The 17,471-nt window shown below is 37.5% G+C and overlaps 1 protein-coding gene across 1 annotated transcript in view; it reads right to left on the bottom strand.

Moving 5' to 3' along the window:
* The window catches only part of RGS22 (regulator of G protein signaling 22), a 354,545-nt gene that overhangs the window by 103,963 nt on the left and 233,111 nt on the right, over window positions 1-17,471 (bottom strand). Inside the window, exon 25 of the mRNA XM_053715916.1 lies at window positions 10,309-10,414. Coding sequence (XP_053571891.1) covers window positions 10,309-10,414 — 106 coding nt within the window. The remainder of the gene's footprint in view (window positions 1-10,308; window positions 10,415-17,471) is intronic.

Consider the following 17,471-nt stretch of genomic DNA (forward strand, 5'->3'; position numbering starts at 1 on the left):
CCAAATGAAACATCACAGAAAGAATACAGAGAGGAACCAAGAAGGGACTATACACACACAAATAGGATAGTAAAAGATTCACAACAACAACATCGCAATAATTACACCAACAATAGGAATTACTCACATAATGGTAACTATAATTATGACAAATCATATGTCACTAACTCTCGCCCTCATTATGAAGGCTACAATTATCCCAGATATAGAAATAGGGAACATTTTTACCAAGAGTTTAGACATAACACTTTCAGACATAATGAAGAAAGAAATTATTACCCTAGACAAAGAGAATGGGAATATCCAAGGAGGATAAACAGACAGAACAGCTATAGACAGGAAGATAATTGGAAAATCCCAGTTCAAAATCGCTTTGAGAACTTAAGGGAATATAGACCTATAGATAATGAACATAAAACTGAGGAACCGTTTTTTTTTAGAGAAGAGCCCTCTAAGGGAGGGCACACAGGGCCGCCACTAGAAATTTTGGGGCCCCTGACTTAACCATTGATCAGGGCCCCCCCCCCCTCTTTTGACATGTGCAATTTTTGACCAAGTGACTAAAACGTATATACACTTTATTCTTGAGTGTCTATTTAAACTAGGAAATGTTGTAAAGGTAGTAACATAAAAACACACAGACACACTCATACACTGAAACACACACACTCACACATAAGGATTCACATATAGACACTCTAGCAGACACGCCAAGAAACACACTCAGACACAGACACTTAGCACTTGTTTACATTGACCTGACAAGTAATGAGGTAAACTACAGTTTTGTAAAAAAAAAAAAGGAGATTTAGAAAACAAAATATGGAGTTCTGATTATCTTTTTGTAAAGGAAGATGCCAACTAAATGATGACAACAGCATGCAGTGGCTGAAAGGAAGGGCCCTGAACTGCCTAATCAATCATTTAAAGGTTAAATGGTAGATTGGTGACTTCCGGAAAGGTCTCATTAGTCTCAAAGTCTGTAGAAAGATGTGAATAATCAGTAGTAAGGTCAAAATGTCCTAAAAAGGAACAGACAATGGACACACACACACAAACTCAAACTTGCACATACACCCAAGGAAACACAGACAGAGACATCCTCATAAAACACACAAAGACATACACACACAGAGACACACACAGAAAACACACAAAGACATGCACACACAGAGAGACAACCACATAAAACACAGAAAGACATACGCACACCCTCACTGAGACATCCACAGAAAACACACACCCTCACAGAGACATCCACAGAATACACAGACATACACACCCACCCTCACAGAGGCATCCAGAGAAAATACACAAAGACAAACATACACACACCCTCACAGAGACACCCATAGAAAAAGCTCAAAGACATATGCACACACCCTCACAGACATCCACAGAAAAATGCACAAAGACATACACACCCACCCTCACAGAGAGACCCACCGAAAAAAATACATACACACTCATAGAGACACAAACCAAAGCACAAAGACATAAACACAGGCACCCACAGGAACACATTTACAGGAGGAAACATTTATGCACCTTGCATCCCCTAAATCAACGTTGTGTGACATGCATGATAAAAAAAAATTGCGGAAATTACAAGATCACTTTTTAAAGAATCATATTTGTAAATGTGCAAACAAAAATAATTCTGTGATTTCAAAATTGTACATTAATGATCTGGGTAGATGGCTAGATGAAGAAAAGTACTTTTAAAAGGTTGACATATGTTTGTTTGTTTTTTCCCCATTTTCCCCAACCAAGAGCACCACTTCAAATATAGTGTACAAATGTTCCCAGCTGTCAGCTGTACTTATGGATTTTGAAAATGCTGTACTCTATATGGTCTTGGTGGAACCATAAGCTGTGGTACTCATACCATTAGATCTAGTTAAATGCAGGATTTAGGCTTGTTGGTTTAGGGCACATTCAGAAATCCTCTCAAATGCTAATACTTTACTCCTTTTAATAACATTTCCCATGCTCAATTAGCACTCTGCTGTAATACCCACTGGTAGCTGCCAAAATTAAAAAAAAAAAAAAAAAAAATTTTTTTTTTTTTTTTAGTTCTTGCCTCATGGGGCCCCCCTGGCCCATTGGGCCCCTGACAGGAGTCACCCCTGTCACCCCCTGATGGCGGCCCTGAGGGCACATCAAAAAATCTGAAAGAAAAAGAGCAAGATTCCAATTTAAGAAAGAAAAGAAGTCTAGAGGAAAGAGAGGGAGAGGATTACTTAAACGAGGCAAAAAGATGGAGGTAGAAAAAGAACATCAAGGAATTTTTAACCTCAGTAGTTACACCTTAAAAAAGGAAGAAGAAAAAATCCTAAAATTAGGCCTTTCATTTGCCCCCACAGCGAGATTAAGTAAATTCCATACAAACATTCATGTTAAAAAATTTGTAAGAAATCTTACAATTAAAAGATTCTTTCTTAAAAACCCTGTTGAAAGACAATTAAATACAAAATTACAAGACTTAGATAATATCCAACACACTAATTTCAAGGACAAATCTAAATTTAATCCTGTTTTTGCTAAAGGAAATATTTTGGAAACTTTCGAAAAATTGGTCTGTAATGATATACAAAAATGTTCCCTTCCAAAAATAAAAAAGTTTAATATGAGTATTAGAGAAAAGTCTATCATTGAGAATCTCCAAAAAAATGCAGAAATAACCATAAAGCCAGCGGACAAGGGAGGTGGGATTGTCCTTTTAGATACCAGCAATTACCTTAAAGAGGCACACAGATTACTTGGAGATAAAAAAACATATAAAACATTAGATTCTGATCCTACAGATTTATTTAAAAGAAGACTTGATAGGATTCTGACAGATGGGAAAAAATCAGGAATATTAAATGAGAAAGAATTTGGCTTCTTAACATCAAAATTTCCTGTGATTCCCATCTTTTATTATCTTCCCAAGGTCCATAAATGTTTGGTCAACCCCCCAGGGAGACCAATCATTTCTGGAATTAATTCTCTATCTGCAAATTTATATAGATATGTAGATAACTATCTACAAAAGCATGTTAAGAACCTAAAATCTTACCTTAAGGACTCCACACAAGTCCTTAACACCCTAAAGACAGTACAGTGGAAAGAGGACATGTTCTTAGTAACATGTGATGTTACATCATTATACACGGTTATCAACCACTCTAAAGGTATAAAATCAGTGGATTTTTTTCTCAAAAAGGATATAAATATGTCAGATCAACATAGAGCATTTATTCTGAAAAGCATAACATATATATTAGAAAACAACTATTTCTCATTTGATGGAAAGTTTTATTTACAGACTGAAGGTACAGCAATGGGCACAAGGTTTGCACCTAGCTATGCCAATTTATTTATGGGAGCATGGGAAGATGATTTTTTTGGCTCCAGCAGCTATGGTGCAAACCTTGTGCTCTACAAGAGATACATTGATGATCTCTTAATAATATGGAGAGGTACTGAACAAGATCTTAAATCTATGTTTGATAAAATGAACCTTAACACCTGGGGTCTAAAATTCACTACTAACTACAGTAAAGATAAGATTGTCTTTCTAGACCTAGAGATAATGATCATGAATAAAGAACTTGAAATGAAGACCCACTTTAAAAAGGTCGATAGTAGTAACTATATACACTCAAAAAGTTGCCATTTAAACACCTGGAAACTCAATATTCCCACAGGTCAATACCTACGTATCAGAAAAAATTGCTCAAGATCCATAGATTTCGAACAACAATCAGAAATCCTAGCAGAAAGATTTCATGCAAGAGGATATAATAAACTAATTACCGATAAAGCAACCGATAGGGCCAAGAATACTAATAGAGAGTCCCTTTTAACTTATAAAGAGAAAGGAAAAGAAAAAGAAAGTAAAAATCTAATTGATATTCCATTTATCACTAATTATCATGCCGATTACAATATAATTAAAGGCATCATAAGAAAACACTGGCACCTTATAAGGGAGGATACCATTTTGGGGAAAACGATTATGGAACAACCTAAATTTGTCTTTAAAAGAGCAACAAATTTAAAATCAATACTAGCTCCCAGTGAATTAAAAAAATCTAAACAAAATCCGAAAAGACAGAAAGATCTGACAGGTAATAATATCAGTGTTTTTTTCCCATGCTATACCTGCAAAGCCTGCACACATAGCAAAAAGATAAAAAATCTACAAATAGATGGTTTTGATAAATTGATTAATATTAAGGATATAATAAGATGCACTAATAAGAACATAATCTATATTCTCAAATGCTCTTGTAATCTCTTCTATTTTGGAGAGACCAAAAGAATGGTAAGAGACAGAATAAGGGAGCACCTTTGCCAGATAGAACGAGGCTCTGTAGATACACATCTATATAAACACTTCAAAACTGTCCATAATGGGAACACCAAAGAGCTATCCTATTGGGGAATACAAAAAGTAAAAAACAACTGGAGGGGCGGAGATATAGAGAAAAAATTACTAATTAAAGAAGCTGAACTAATTTATAAATATAACACCCTATATCCGAATGGGCTTAACTCTGAGATGGACCTGTCACCTTTTCTCCTTGAATAAAGCCACACAATAATATCTACAAAACATCTATCTATAATAGAACTAACTATTCTTTATTCATGTTTTTATTACAAAATTATAACTGTTTAATACATAGAAAGCTGCCCCATATGAAATTTCCTTCTTAAATCTCTGTTGATACACATGAGCAAGATGGATAATAAAGAATTCCACCTTAAATGAATCCAATTATTGGAAGACCAATCAGAAAAATCTGATGCCTTTAAATATACTGATACAACAGTCAGCAGGATCTTGATAAAGCTCTTCTGAGCGAAACGCGTCGACCTTGTGACTGTTGACCCTGCAATTGTGTGAAAATAAATACACAAAGAGACTTTTCTTTGGATATCGTAAAAATTCAGTTTTAATACTGTAACAACCCGGGTTGCTCATTATACCTTTATTTGAACTGTAAAACCCTGCGTGCATAAGCACTAAGTGCAGGATTTTTCCACTATATTCTCATTCATAAAAAGAATCCACTCCATCTTCTGCAAGAAATTGTTTATTTCCCAAACATTTCCAGCCAATCCCACCGAGAAACCAAGTGTGACGTCAGACGCCAAGACACATGCGGCGCTGATCAGTCACAGGTGAGAAGGGGAATCGGACGCTGCTAGACGGGTCTAAAGAACAGGTACTCGATTTTATTTGGGACAGTATTGTACAGTAACCTGTTTTACCCGAAGAGAATATAAATTGAGAAATAACTCTCTATAAACATAATCGGCCATAACGCTCGTGTACATCTGAATTGCCATTATCTATCTTTATACAGCTGGGTATACAAATACCATTTGAACGTTCAAAGATATGGACATTTATGCCTAACTCTCTATATATTGGGGCAGCATAGGTTAACACTATCTAAAGTACCAAATTATCATTGTTTTTATATTTTCTATATTTCATATAGGGGAGACGTCCCTCAAATTTTGATGTTTTTATTGTAACATGTATTTTATATTCTATTTTATTTTATAAATATATTGCTACTCACAGTAATTATCTAAAAAATTCTTGTCTGTGTATCTTTCCAGAGTGTTGGTTAATATAGTTATATAGATTTGTACACTAGATAGTTTAAATCATTGTGGAAATAATTAATCCATTTCACTTTATAATCACCTATTTATTTTATATATTCACATATTCAACACTGATAAATATCATTTAATTTTTTATATACCTTCAGCTATTATATAGCGCACCTAACACCCCTATTCACTTATCTATCGTTTTTTGAAAGACGGAAGGATCTTTCTTATTTTTTGGGTGCTTGGTATCTACCTTTATTACCAGCGCACTGCTTAACACCCCACACCCACTAATATCTTCTGACAGACCCCTGATCACATGACTTTTTATGAATTAATTATAAATTGACTTGATTTAGTACTGTGTTGTGCTAATTCCTCGGGCGTGAACACAATGTTATCTATATGGCCCACATGAACTAGCAGTCTCCTGTTGTGAAAAGCAAATAAAAAAGCATTTGATAACAGACTGTCTATAGTGGCTTAGAAACACTCAGAAATTTAGAGGTTTAAATGTTATAAAGTATATTAATATAAGAATGTTGGTTGTGCAAAGCTGAGGAATCGGTAGTAAACAATAAAAATGTTAGTGTAGACTGTCCCTTTATTGTGTCTTTACTGTTAGTCTCATATATGCTATATGTCCATAAATTTGGTAAGCTGTTCTTGTATTTTAAGACAATTTCCCTAGCATAAACCTCGGGAGATAAATCATCGAAACCTGCAAGGATAAAATGTGTAGACAATATAATGAGAGCTGTGAGAAATCTGCACCTTCCTGAGTTCACTTGTGGATAATGAGAGAGACTAAGCATACATAGTGCATACAAATAGTATTTCATGGGCTCAATCCGATATGCAGCGTCGCCCGCAGAAGCCGGCGACGCCAAATTTTGTGCGGGTTTGGTATTACATATACGGCGTAACCTAGACGTTACGCTCGTATATTTCACCCTTCGCCCGTAGTTTTTTGCCCCATAGACTGATATACCAAACCCGCGCAGTTTGGTATCCAATATACAGTGTAAGGACTTAAGTGGTGAAAATGGAGAAATCTTACTCCATTTTCACCTCGCCATAAAATGCAGGCGTAGTAAGCCTTACGCTGAGTATTGGAGCCCCGTAACTCCCTAAACTGCCTGCAAAATAAAACCTAACGCATGCGCAATGTCTATCTACCTGTTAACCGCAATCCCCCACCGCAATACCTAATAAAGTGTTTAGCCCCTAAACCGCCACTCCCGGACCCCGCCGCCACCTATATTATATGTATTACCCCCTAATCTGACCCCCCTACACCGCCGCCACCTATATTATATGTATTACCCCCTAATCTGACCCCCCTACACCGCCGCAACCTATTTTATATGTATTACCCCCTAATCTGACCCCCCTACACCGCTGCAACCTATCTTATATGTATTACCCCCAATCTGATCCCCCTACACCGCCACCACCTATCTTAAATTTATTAACCCCTAATCTGATCCCCCTACACCGCCGCCACCTATCTTAAATTCATTAACCCCTAATCTGATCCCCCTACACCGCCGCCACCTATCTTAAATTCATTAACCCCTAATCTGATCCCCCTACACCGCCGCCACCTATCTTAAATTCATTAACCCCTAATCTGATCCCCCTACACCGCTGCCACCTATCTTACATTTATTAACCCCTATTCTGATTCCCCTACACCGCAGCCACCTATCTTACATTTATTAACCCCTAATCTGATCCCCCTACACCACCGCCACCTATCTTACATTTATTAACCCCTAATTTGATCCCCCTACACCGCCGCCACCTATCTTACATTTATTAACCCCTAATCTGATCCCCCTACACCGCCTCCACCTATCTTACATTTATTAACCCCTAATCTGATCCCCCTACCCCGCCGCCACCTATTTTACATTTATTAACCCCTAATCTGATCCCCCTACAGCACCGCCACCACCTATATTAAATATATTACCCCCTAAACCTAAGTCTAACCCTAACACCCCCTAACTTAATTATTTAAATAAATCTAAATAATATTAATATTATTAACTAAATTATTCCTATTTAAAACTAAATAGTTACCTATAAAATAAACCCTAAGATAGCTAAAATATTATACTTACCTATAAAATAAACCCTAAGATAGCTAAAATATAATTAATAAGTACATTGTAGCTATTTTAGGGATTATATATATTTTACAGGTAACTTTGTATTTATTTTAACTAGGTAAAATAGCTATTAAATAGTTAATAACTATTTAATAGCTACCTAGTTAAAATAATGACAAAATTACCTGTAAAATAAATCCTAACCTAAGTTACCATTACACCTAACACTACACTATCAATAAATTAATTAAATAAACTACAATTATTAAACTACAGACCGTCCACTCTGGAACTGAAGACCGGCGATGCTGGAACTGAAGATTGGCGACGCTGGAACTGAAGACCACGGAGCCATGGAGCGTGGAGGATCCTCTTCATACGATCTCCGCCGTACACTGAATAGGAATTTAAGTTACGCGATTAAAAATGGCGTCCCTTGAATTCCTATTGGCTGATTTGAGCCTTCAAATTCAAATCAGCCAATCGGATGAGAGCTACTGTAATTCTATTGGTTGATTTGAATAGCCAATAGAATGTCAGTAGCTCTTATTCTATTGGCTATTCAAATCAGCCAATAGAATTACAGTAGCTCTCATCCGATTGGCTGATTTGAATTTGAAGGCTCAAATCAGCCAATAGGAATTCAAGGGTCGCTATTTTTAATCGCGTACCTTGAATTCCTATTCAGCATACGGCGGAGATCATATGAAGAGGATCCTCCATGCTCCATGGCTCCGCAGTCTTCAGTTCAAGCGTCGCCGATCTTCAGTTCCAGCATCGCCGGTCTTCAGTTCCAGAGTGGACGGTCTTCAGCTCCGCGGTCATCGGTCTTCAACTCCTCCGCTCCGTGCCGGCTGGTTCCTGGAAGAAGAAGAGGTCGCCGCTTGGAAGAAGACTTCACCACCTGGAACAGGACCTTCTCCGCCGGTCTTCAGGACAGGTAAGGACCACTTGGGGGTTAGACTTAGGTTTTTTTAAGGGGGTATCGGGTGGGTTTTAGAGTAGGGGTGTGTGGGTGGTGGGTTGTAATGGGGGGGGGGTTCTTTTTTTTACAGGTAAAAGAGCTGATTACTTGGGGCAATGCCCCGCAAAAGGCCCTTTTAAGGGTTGGTAATAGAGCTGATTACTTTTGTAATTTAGTTTAGGGTAGGGAAATTTTATTATTTTGGGGGGCTTTTTTATTTTATTAGGGGGCTTAGATTAGGAGTAATTAGCTTAAAATTCTTGTAATCTTTTTTTATTTTTTGTAATGTAGTGTTTTTTTTTGTAATATAGTTTAGTTTATTTAATTGTATTTTATTTTAGATAATTGTAGTTTATTTAATTAATTTATTGATAGTGTAGTGTTAGGTGTAATGGTAACTTAGGTTAGGATTTATTTTACATGTAATTTTGTCATTATTTTAACTAGGTAGCTATTAAATAGTTATTAACTATTTAATAGCTATTGTACCTAGTTAAAATAAATACAAAGTTACCTGTAAAATAAATATAAACCCTAAAATAGCTACAATGTAATTATTAATTATATTGTAGCTATCTTAGGGTTTATTTTATAGGTAAGTATTTAGTTTTAAATAGGAATAATTTAGTTAATAATATTAATATTATTTAGATTTATTTAAATAATTAAGTTAGGGGGTGTTAGGGTTAGACTTAGGTTTAGGGGGTAATATATTTAATATAGGTGGCGGCGGTGTGGGGGGCTCAGATTAGGGGTTAATAAATGTAAGATAGGTGGCGGCAGTGTAGGGGGATCAGATTTGGGGTTAATAAATGTAAGATAGGTGGGGGCGGTGTAGGGGGATCAGATTAGGGGTTAATAAACGTAAAATAGGTGGCGGCGGTGTAGGGGGATCAGATTAGGGGTTAATAAATGTAAGATAGGTGGCGGCGGTGTAGGGGGATCAGATTAGGGGTTAATAAATATAAGATAGGTGTCGGCGGTGTAGGGGGATCAGATTAGGGGTTAATAAATGTAAGATAGGTGGTGGCGGTGTAAGGGGATCAGATTAGGGGGTAATACATATAAGATAGGTTGCGGCGGTGTAGGGGGGTCAGATTAGGGGGTAATACATATAATATAGGTGGCAGCGGTGTAGGGGGGTCAGATTAGGGGGCAATACATATAATATAGGTGGCGGCGGGGTCCGGGAGCGGTGGTTTAGGGGTAAATACATTTATTGTTAGGAGTGAGAGGGGGGATTGCGGATAGAGGGGTATACATGTCGGGCTATTTTTGGGAGGCGTGTTAGACAGTTACGGGAGATTTAAGACTTTTTGTTAGTTTTTTTAGGCGGCGGCAGTTTCTAAAGTGCCGTAAGTCTCTGGCGACTCCAGAAATTTTTACTTACGCTTATTTCTGGACATCGCTAGTTTGTCCGACTTACGGCACTTTAGCAACTGTCGGCGCCGTATATGTGATAGCTCGATGTGCGAGGTGAAACTACGGGTGACGCAGGTTTCCACGCTTTTGCCGAAACCTGCACCGTATATCGGATCATGCCGCATATCTCCAATTCAGTAAAGAGCTACTTTCAAGGGTTGTCATAGCTGTGAGAAAAATGTATACCTGATGTCAAAGATGACCTGGACTTCTTCTCTAAGTCTTCTTGAATTTTCAGGAGCATCCTTTCTTGCTCCAAAGCTTCAACATACTTTGAGTAGGTCCAAGATATCTGCAGCCAACAACAAAAATAGTGTCAATGAACACACTCTGTGGTTGCACTATAAATATATACACAGGTTAAAGATTTTATTTTATATGGTGATATAAAGGGGAATCAAGTGAGTTAAGAATGATGAGGGGGTAGAATGAACATGGAGGAGGGAAAAAAGTGGTTTAGCGGAAGGTGAAAAATGAGTTGGGTGAAGGGGGAGTTAAGTAGAAGGAGTGGGTGGAAGGGAGATAATGAGTGTGTGAATTGGTTGAAGGTGTTTCTGTGAAGGGGGTATGCTGTTGGAAGGGTATTTGTATAGAAGACATTGATTCTGTTTCCAAATTTGAAGTTATGTGCTGGAATGCTTGAAAAACACTATACAGTAACTAATTATTTAGCAATTAACAACCACACATCAGTACCACATCCTAGTTTATAATTTCAAGTTACACTACACAAAATACAGCACAACACAAAATACAACACTTATCCCCAAACACAATGAATTATATTTAAAGGGACATTATAGACTAAGATTTTCTCTAAGGTTGCCACCTTCCTTGGAAACAAATACTGGCCATGCTCATTAGCATGAATCACTATACAGCATTAACTCAGGAACTAAATCTGTTAGAACTTATTTTCTATAGTCATTTATTTATAATTAGATTCCAACACACTTACGGCTAGATTACGAGTTGTGCTGTAAGCTTAAAAAGCAGCGTTAACAGGTCCTAACGCTGCTTTTTTACGCACGCTGCTATTACGAGTCTTGCAGGTATAGGGGCACCGCACACTTTTTTGGCCTTACCGTATATCAACTTACGCAAATTGCGTATAGTCTTTTTTCTATGGGACGTCCATAGCGCCGGTATTATGAGTTGGTCCTGGGAGGCAAAAAAGTGAGAGGTACACCCTACCCCGTCAAGATTTGTACCGTCAGTAGTTATGAGTCATAACTAAAGTGCTACAAAGTACACTAACACCCATAAACTATCTGTTAACCCCTAAACCGAGGCCCTCCTGCATCGCAAACACTATAATAAAAATTTTAACTCCTAATCTGCCACTCCGGACATCGCCGCCACTATAATAAACATATTAACCCCTAAACCGCCGCACTCCCGCCTCGCATACACTAGTGAAATATTATTAACCCCTAATCTGCTGCCCTCAACATCGCCGGTACCTACATTATACTTATTAACCCCTAATCTTCCGCTCCGGACATCGCCGCCACCTACATTATATTTTTTAACCCCTAATCTGCTGCCCCCAACATCGTCGTCACCTACCTACATTTATTAACCCCTAATCTGCCGTCCCCAACGTCGCTGCCACTATTCTAAATTTACGAACCCCTAAATCTAACCCTAACCCTAACACCCCCTAACTTAAATATAATTTAAATAAATCTAAATACAAATTACTATCATTATCTAAATTATTCCTATTTAAAACTAAATACCAATAAAATAAACCCTAAGCTAGATACAATATAACTAATAGTTACATTGTAGCTAGCTTAGGGTTTATTTTTATTTCACAGGCAAGTTTGTATTTATTTTAACTAGGTAGAATAGTTACTAAATAGTTATGAACTATTTAATAACTACCTAGCTAAAATAAATACAAATTGACCTGTAAAATAAAACCTAACCTAAGTTACACTAACACCTAACACTACACTACAATTAAATAAATTCCCTACATTAAATACAATTAAATAAATTAAATAAAATTAGCTAAATTACCAAAAACAAACAAACAAACACTAAATTACAGAAAATAAAAAACAAATTACAAGATCTTTAAACTAATTACACCTAATCTAATAGCCCTATCAAAATAAAAAAAGCCCACCCAAAATAAAAAGGGCATTTGGATGGGCATTGCCCTTAAAAGGGCATTTAGCTCTATTGCTGCCCAAAACCCTAACCTAAAAAATAAACCCGCCCAATACACCCTTAAAAAATCCTAACACTAACCCCCGAAGATTCACTTACCGAGAGAAGTCTTCATCCAAGCGTCAAGATGTCCTCAATGAAGCCGGCAGAAGTGGTCCTCCAGACTGGCAGAAATGGTCCTCCAGACGAGCAGAAGTCTTCATCCAGAGGGCATCTGCTATCTTCATCCTTCCGACGCGGAGCGGCTCCATCTTCAAGACATCCGGCACGGAGCATCCTCTTCAATCGACGGCTTCTTCGGAATAAATGTAAAATAGAATTCTATCAGCCAATCGGAATTAAGGTAGAAAAAATCCTATTGGCTGATGCAATCAGCCAATAGGAATGAACTTCAATCCTATTGGCTGATCCAACCAGCCAATAGGATTGAGGTCACATTCTATTAGCCAATAGAATGCCAGCCCAATCCTATTGGCTGATTGCATCAGCCAATAGGATTTTTTCTACCTTAATTCCGATTGGCTGATAGAATTCTATCAGCCAATCGGAATCTAAGGGACGCCATCTTGGATGACATCACTTAAAGAACATTCATTCCGAAGAAGCCGTCGATTGAAGAGGATGCTCCGCGCCGGATGTCTTGAAGATGGAGCCGCTGTTCGCGTCGGAAGGATGAAGATAGAAGATGCCATCTGGATGAAGACTTCTGCCCATCTGGAGGACCACTTCTGCCCGTCTGGAGGACCACTTCTGCCGGCTTCGTTGAGGACATCTTGCCGCTTGGATGAAGACTTCTACCGGTAAGTGAATCTCCGGGGGGTTAGTGTTAGGATTTTTTAAGGGTGTATTGGGTGGGTTTATTTTTTAGGTTAGGGCTTTGGGCAATGCCCATACAAATGCCCCTTTCAGGGCAATGGGGAGCTTAGGTTTTTTTAGTTAGGCTCTTATTTGGGGGGGTTGGTTGTGTGGGTGGTGGGTTTTACTGTTGGGGGGTTGTTTGTATTTTTTTTTACAGGTAAAAGAGCTGATTTCTTTGGGGCAATGCCCCCCCCCCCCCGCAAAAAGGCCCTTTTAAGGCTATTGGTAGTTTAGTTTAGGCTAGGGTTTTTATTTTTATTTTGGGTGGGCTTTTTTTATTTTGATAGGGCTATTAGATTAGGTGTAATTAGTTTAAAGATCTTGTAATTTGTTTTTTATTTTCTGTAATTTAGTGTTTGTTTTTTTGGTAATTTAGCTAATTTTATTTAATTTATTTAATTGTATTTAATGTAGGGAATTGATTTAATTGTAGTGTAGTGTTAGGTGTTATTGTAACTTAGGTTAGGTTTTATTTTACAGGTCAATTTGTATTTATTTTAGCTAGGTAGTTATTAAATAGTTCATAACTATTTAGTAACTAGTCTACCTAGTTAAAATAAATACAAACTTGCCTGTGAAATAAAAATAAACCCTAAGCTAGCTACAATGTAACTATTAGTTATATTGTAGCTAGCTTAGGGTTTATTTTATAGGTATTTAGTTTTAAATAGGAATTTGTATTTAGATTTTTTAAAATTATATTTAAGTTAGTGGGTGTTATGGTTAGACTTAGGTTTAGGGGTTAATAAATTTAGAATAGTGGTGGCGACGCTGGGGGTGGCAGATTAGGGGTTAATAAATGTAGGCAGGTTGCGGCAACATTGTGGGAGGGAGATTAGGGGTTAATAAATATAATGTAGGTGTCGGCGATGTTGGGGGCAGCAGATTAGGCTTTAATAAGTGTAACATTAGGGGTGTTTAGACTCGAGGTTCATGTTAGGGTGTTAGGTGTAAACATAACTTTAGTTTCCCCAAAGGAATCAATGGGGCTGCGTTACTGACATTTACGCTGCTTTTTTGCAGGTGTTAGACTTTTTCTCAGCTGGCTCTCCCCATTGATGTCTATGGGGAAATCATGCATGAGCATGAATAACCAGCTCACCACTCACTTAAGCAGCGCTGGTATTGGAGTGCAGTATGGAGCACAATTTTGCTCTACGCTCACTTCTTGCCTTTTAACTCCGGGTTTATAAAAACCTGTAATACCAGCGCTGTAGGTAAGTGAGCGGTGAGAAAAAACTGCACGTTAGCACCGCACCCCTCATAATGCAAGACTCGTAATCTGGCCGTTAATTCTTAATTTATTCTATATTTTCTACATCACCTGAACCTTAGAAATACTTTCCATGTTAGTAAAATACCAGTTTAGTGACAACCCTAATCTAATGTGTTTCCAATTAAGATGTCTAGTGGAACGTTCCTATGTGGTCCAGCAGAGGCCACCATAGCCACAACGGGAGGCCATGAAAAGTGATCTGGGAACCGTGAAGTTACACCAGAAAGCTGACCGGCTTGATTGGAAGAAACTTCATATGGTGCTCATCCACATTATACACAATGGCAGCATAACGAAGGACAAAGACCATCCACATTCATGTGAGTTATTATAAGTACATCAACGGAAGGATTAGTGTATAAAGGAAGTACGGCACTCATGAAAAGGCACAAATACAAATGTGAACCTGTGCAGCAAGTGTGTTAACCCTTCTAGCTACATAAGCATATTTATGTTAACTGCATCAGATTAAGTAATTATTGTAATTATTTTACTATTATTACTATTATATTTTTATCAGCTGGTATCTATATATTTTAAATAAGGATCATTATATTATTATTTTTCTTTCTAATCTCTTTTATTAGTTTAGTGAGATTGATTCTGATACAGACTGGATATATATATGATTTGATGGTGATGGTTTAGTGGACTTGCCATTTAAATAGTAGCTAACCAAATAGGCGCAAACAGCAGTGTGTTTAGAAACAAACTAAAAAATCTTACAGAAATTATAGATACCCAACTCATTATCTGAAGTTTCGGTAAAAGAAGCCCATATATCATTGGAATTATGAAAGGCCCAAAGAGTCCTGAAACACTAGTAAAATGCTAAGGGCTTCATTACAAGTGGAGTGCTAATTTATCACACGCCCGCAAACTGGCAAATTTGCCCGTTTGCGGGCACGCTATAAATAACCAGCCATTAAAACTGGCTGGTTATTGCTACTGCGATCTTGTGGTAGCAATTAGCGCTTATAAAATTAACCAGAGATCAGATCTCTGGTTAATTTTATAAATATGCTCCAAATGCCCCCAAAATACAGTGTAGTGTATTCTATTAAAAAATAAAAATGGTATCATTTTTATTTTTTAATAAAATAACTGCACTAGGCAGTTGGCGGAAGTGGAAATGTGCCTTTACATTGCAGTCTATGGGAACTGTGTGTTTCCTGTAAATATATATGTATATGCTTAATACATACTGTATATATTTATGTGTATATAAACATATTAACACATAAATATATATATATGTATATAATTATATACATATATATTTATATTTGCTGTCATCACTTCGTGACTTAACTCCTTTGCTTTGCTTATGTTCTGATGCTGTCTCTGACCATTGGAGCCTCGTTAAAGCTCTCAAGAGCACAATGCTTTCTAGCAATGCAAACACAAGCTCGCGTTCACATTGCGCTTAACTAGTAATACCAGTGCACATTAGCGTGCCCTGGTATTACTCAATGGAGTGCCAATATCGCTTGCACGCAAGCGATATTTAGTGCTCCACTTGTAATCTAGCCCTAAATCTATTTTACTAGTGTTTCATTGGGCCTTTATACCTATGTATCAGTCTTGGAAAGATTTGGAAGAAAGTGGCAACACCCACTGTAGTGTTAGTAATACATATTGCTCTTCTTTATGGAAAATTATTGTACAGTGGATAGATAATTCTGTTCCCTAAATTGAAAAACAAAGGCTATAGGCTTGTTCCTATACAAACCACTATTGGTTGCAGCAAAGCCTCAGCACAATGACTGCCCTGTCACTATTAAGAGCAGTGACTAAAGCTACTCAAAAGTTAAGTGGCTCAAGCACTGTGGAAGCAACCCTGTCCTACGTAAAGCTATTAACTTCTATTGCAGCTGATAGTACAAAATAGTGACAGAATTGTATGACAGAATACAATATGTGATGACATTTTGAGTGTGTCATAATTATGTTTGGTTCATATTCTTCTTCACCTGTAGAGCGATCTGTGGGATCCTGTGTTTCCAATGAAACGTTTGCATTGCTCATATCAAATTGACTTGTTGGCTAATATTGGCAGTAATAAATGTTATTACACAAAATCCAACTATATAATTGCTCATCTGGGTTAATGGAATGATACCTCTCAAATTGTTTTCTCACATTAACAGCTTCATATCTTGGTTTTCACGGTGTGTTCATTTACATTGTTCTGCTGAATTTACTAAATGTGTTTAATTATATAATTTAAAGCCATAATCCTTACTATTTTTATAACATTCATGAATGTATCTATTCATAAGCCAACATGGTTTATGTCTAGGAAGGATGCTCTAAAGCAGGGGTATCGAGCTCATTGTATCCGGGGTTCACTGGCCAAGTGTTCTTCTCCCATGGGGGCCATTTGAACAGAGTGAGTGCTCTGGAACTGGATATACTAGAAACTGGAAGTGACATTTACTCAAGTAATAGTGCATGGGGGGAGTTGTAGTCCAGAATAGACAAACACAGTTGTGTATATTTATCTTATGAGTGCCAAGTGAAGTGATCATTCTGGAACTAAATAAAAAGTAATATTTATGAGAAGGCGTTCGATCGAATCAATTGGACATTATTAAAAGAAACCCTAGTAGCCTTAGGTCTTGGCCCAAAGATGATTGCCCGTATCTTCAGCCTATATACCCATCCCACCGCCAAGGTGAAGGCAAACGGTATGCTATCCAAACCCTTCAACAAAAAGAATGGGACAAAACAGGGATGCCCTCTGTCCCCAATTCTGTTTATCCTCTCCATGGAGGTCTTTGCTGCGTATATTCGGCAGAACCAGGGGATTCTGGGTATCAAAATAGGCCCACACAATTTTAAAATAGCATACGCAGACGTGTTATTCACAATCACAGACCCTCAACGCTCCACTCGGTAATCCTTAGAGACATTGAAACTTTTGGGAAATTCTCTAGCTTTTCAGTCAACACACAAAAGTAAAAAAATCCTAAACATATCCCTATCCCCACACGCGTTCCAATCAATAGCACTCATTTGTCCCTTAAGATTA

This window comes from Bombina bombina, chromosome 5, assembly GCF_027579735.1.
Source record: "Bombina bombina isolate aBomBom1 chromosome 5, aBomBom1.pri, whole genome shotgun sequence".
In the NCBI taxonomy this organism is placed as follows: domain Eukaryota; kingdom Metazoa; phylum Chordata; class Amphibia; order Anura; family Bombinatoridae; genus Bombina; species Bombina bombina.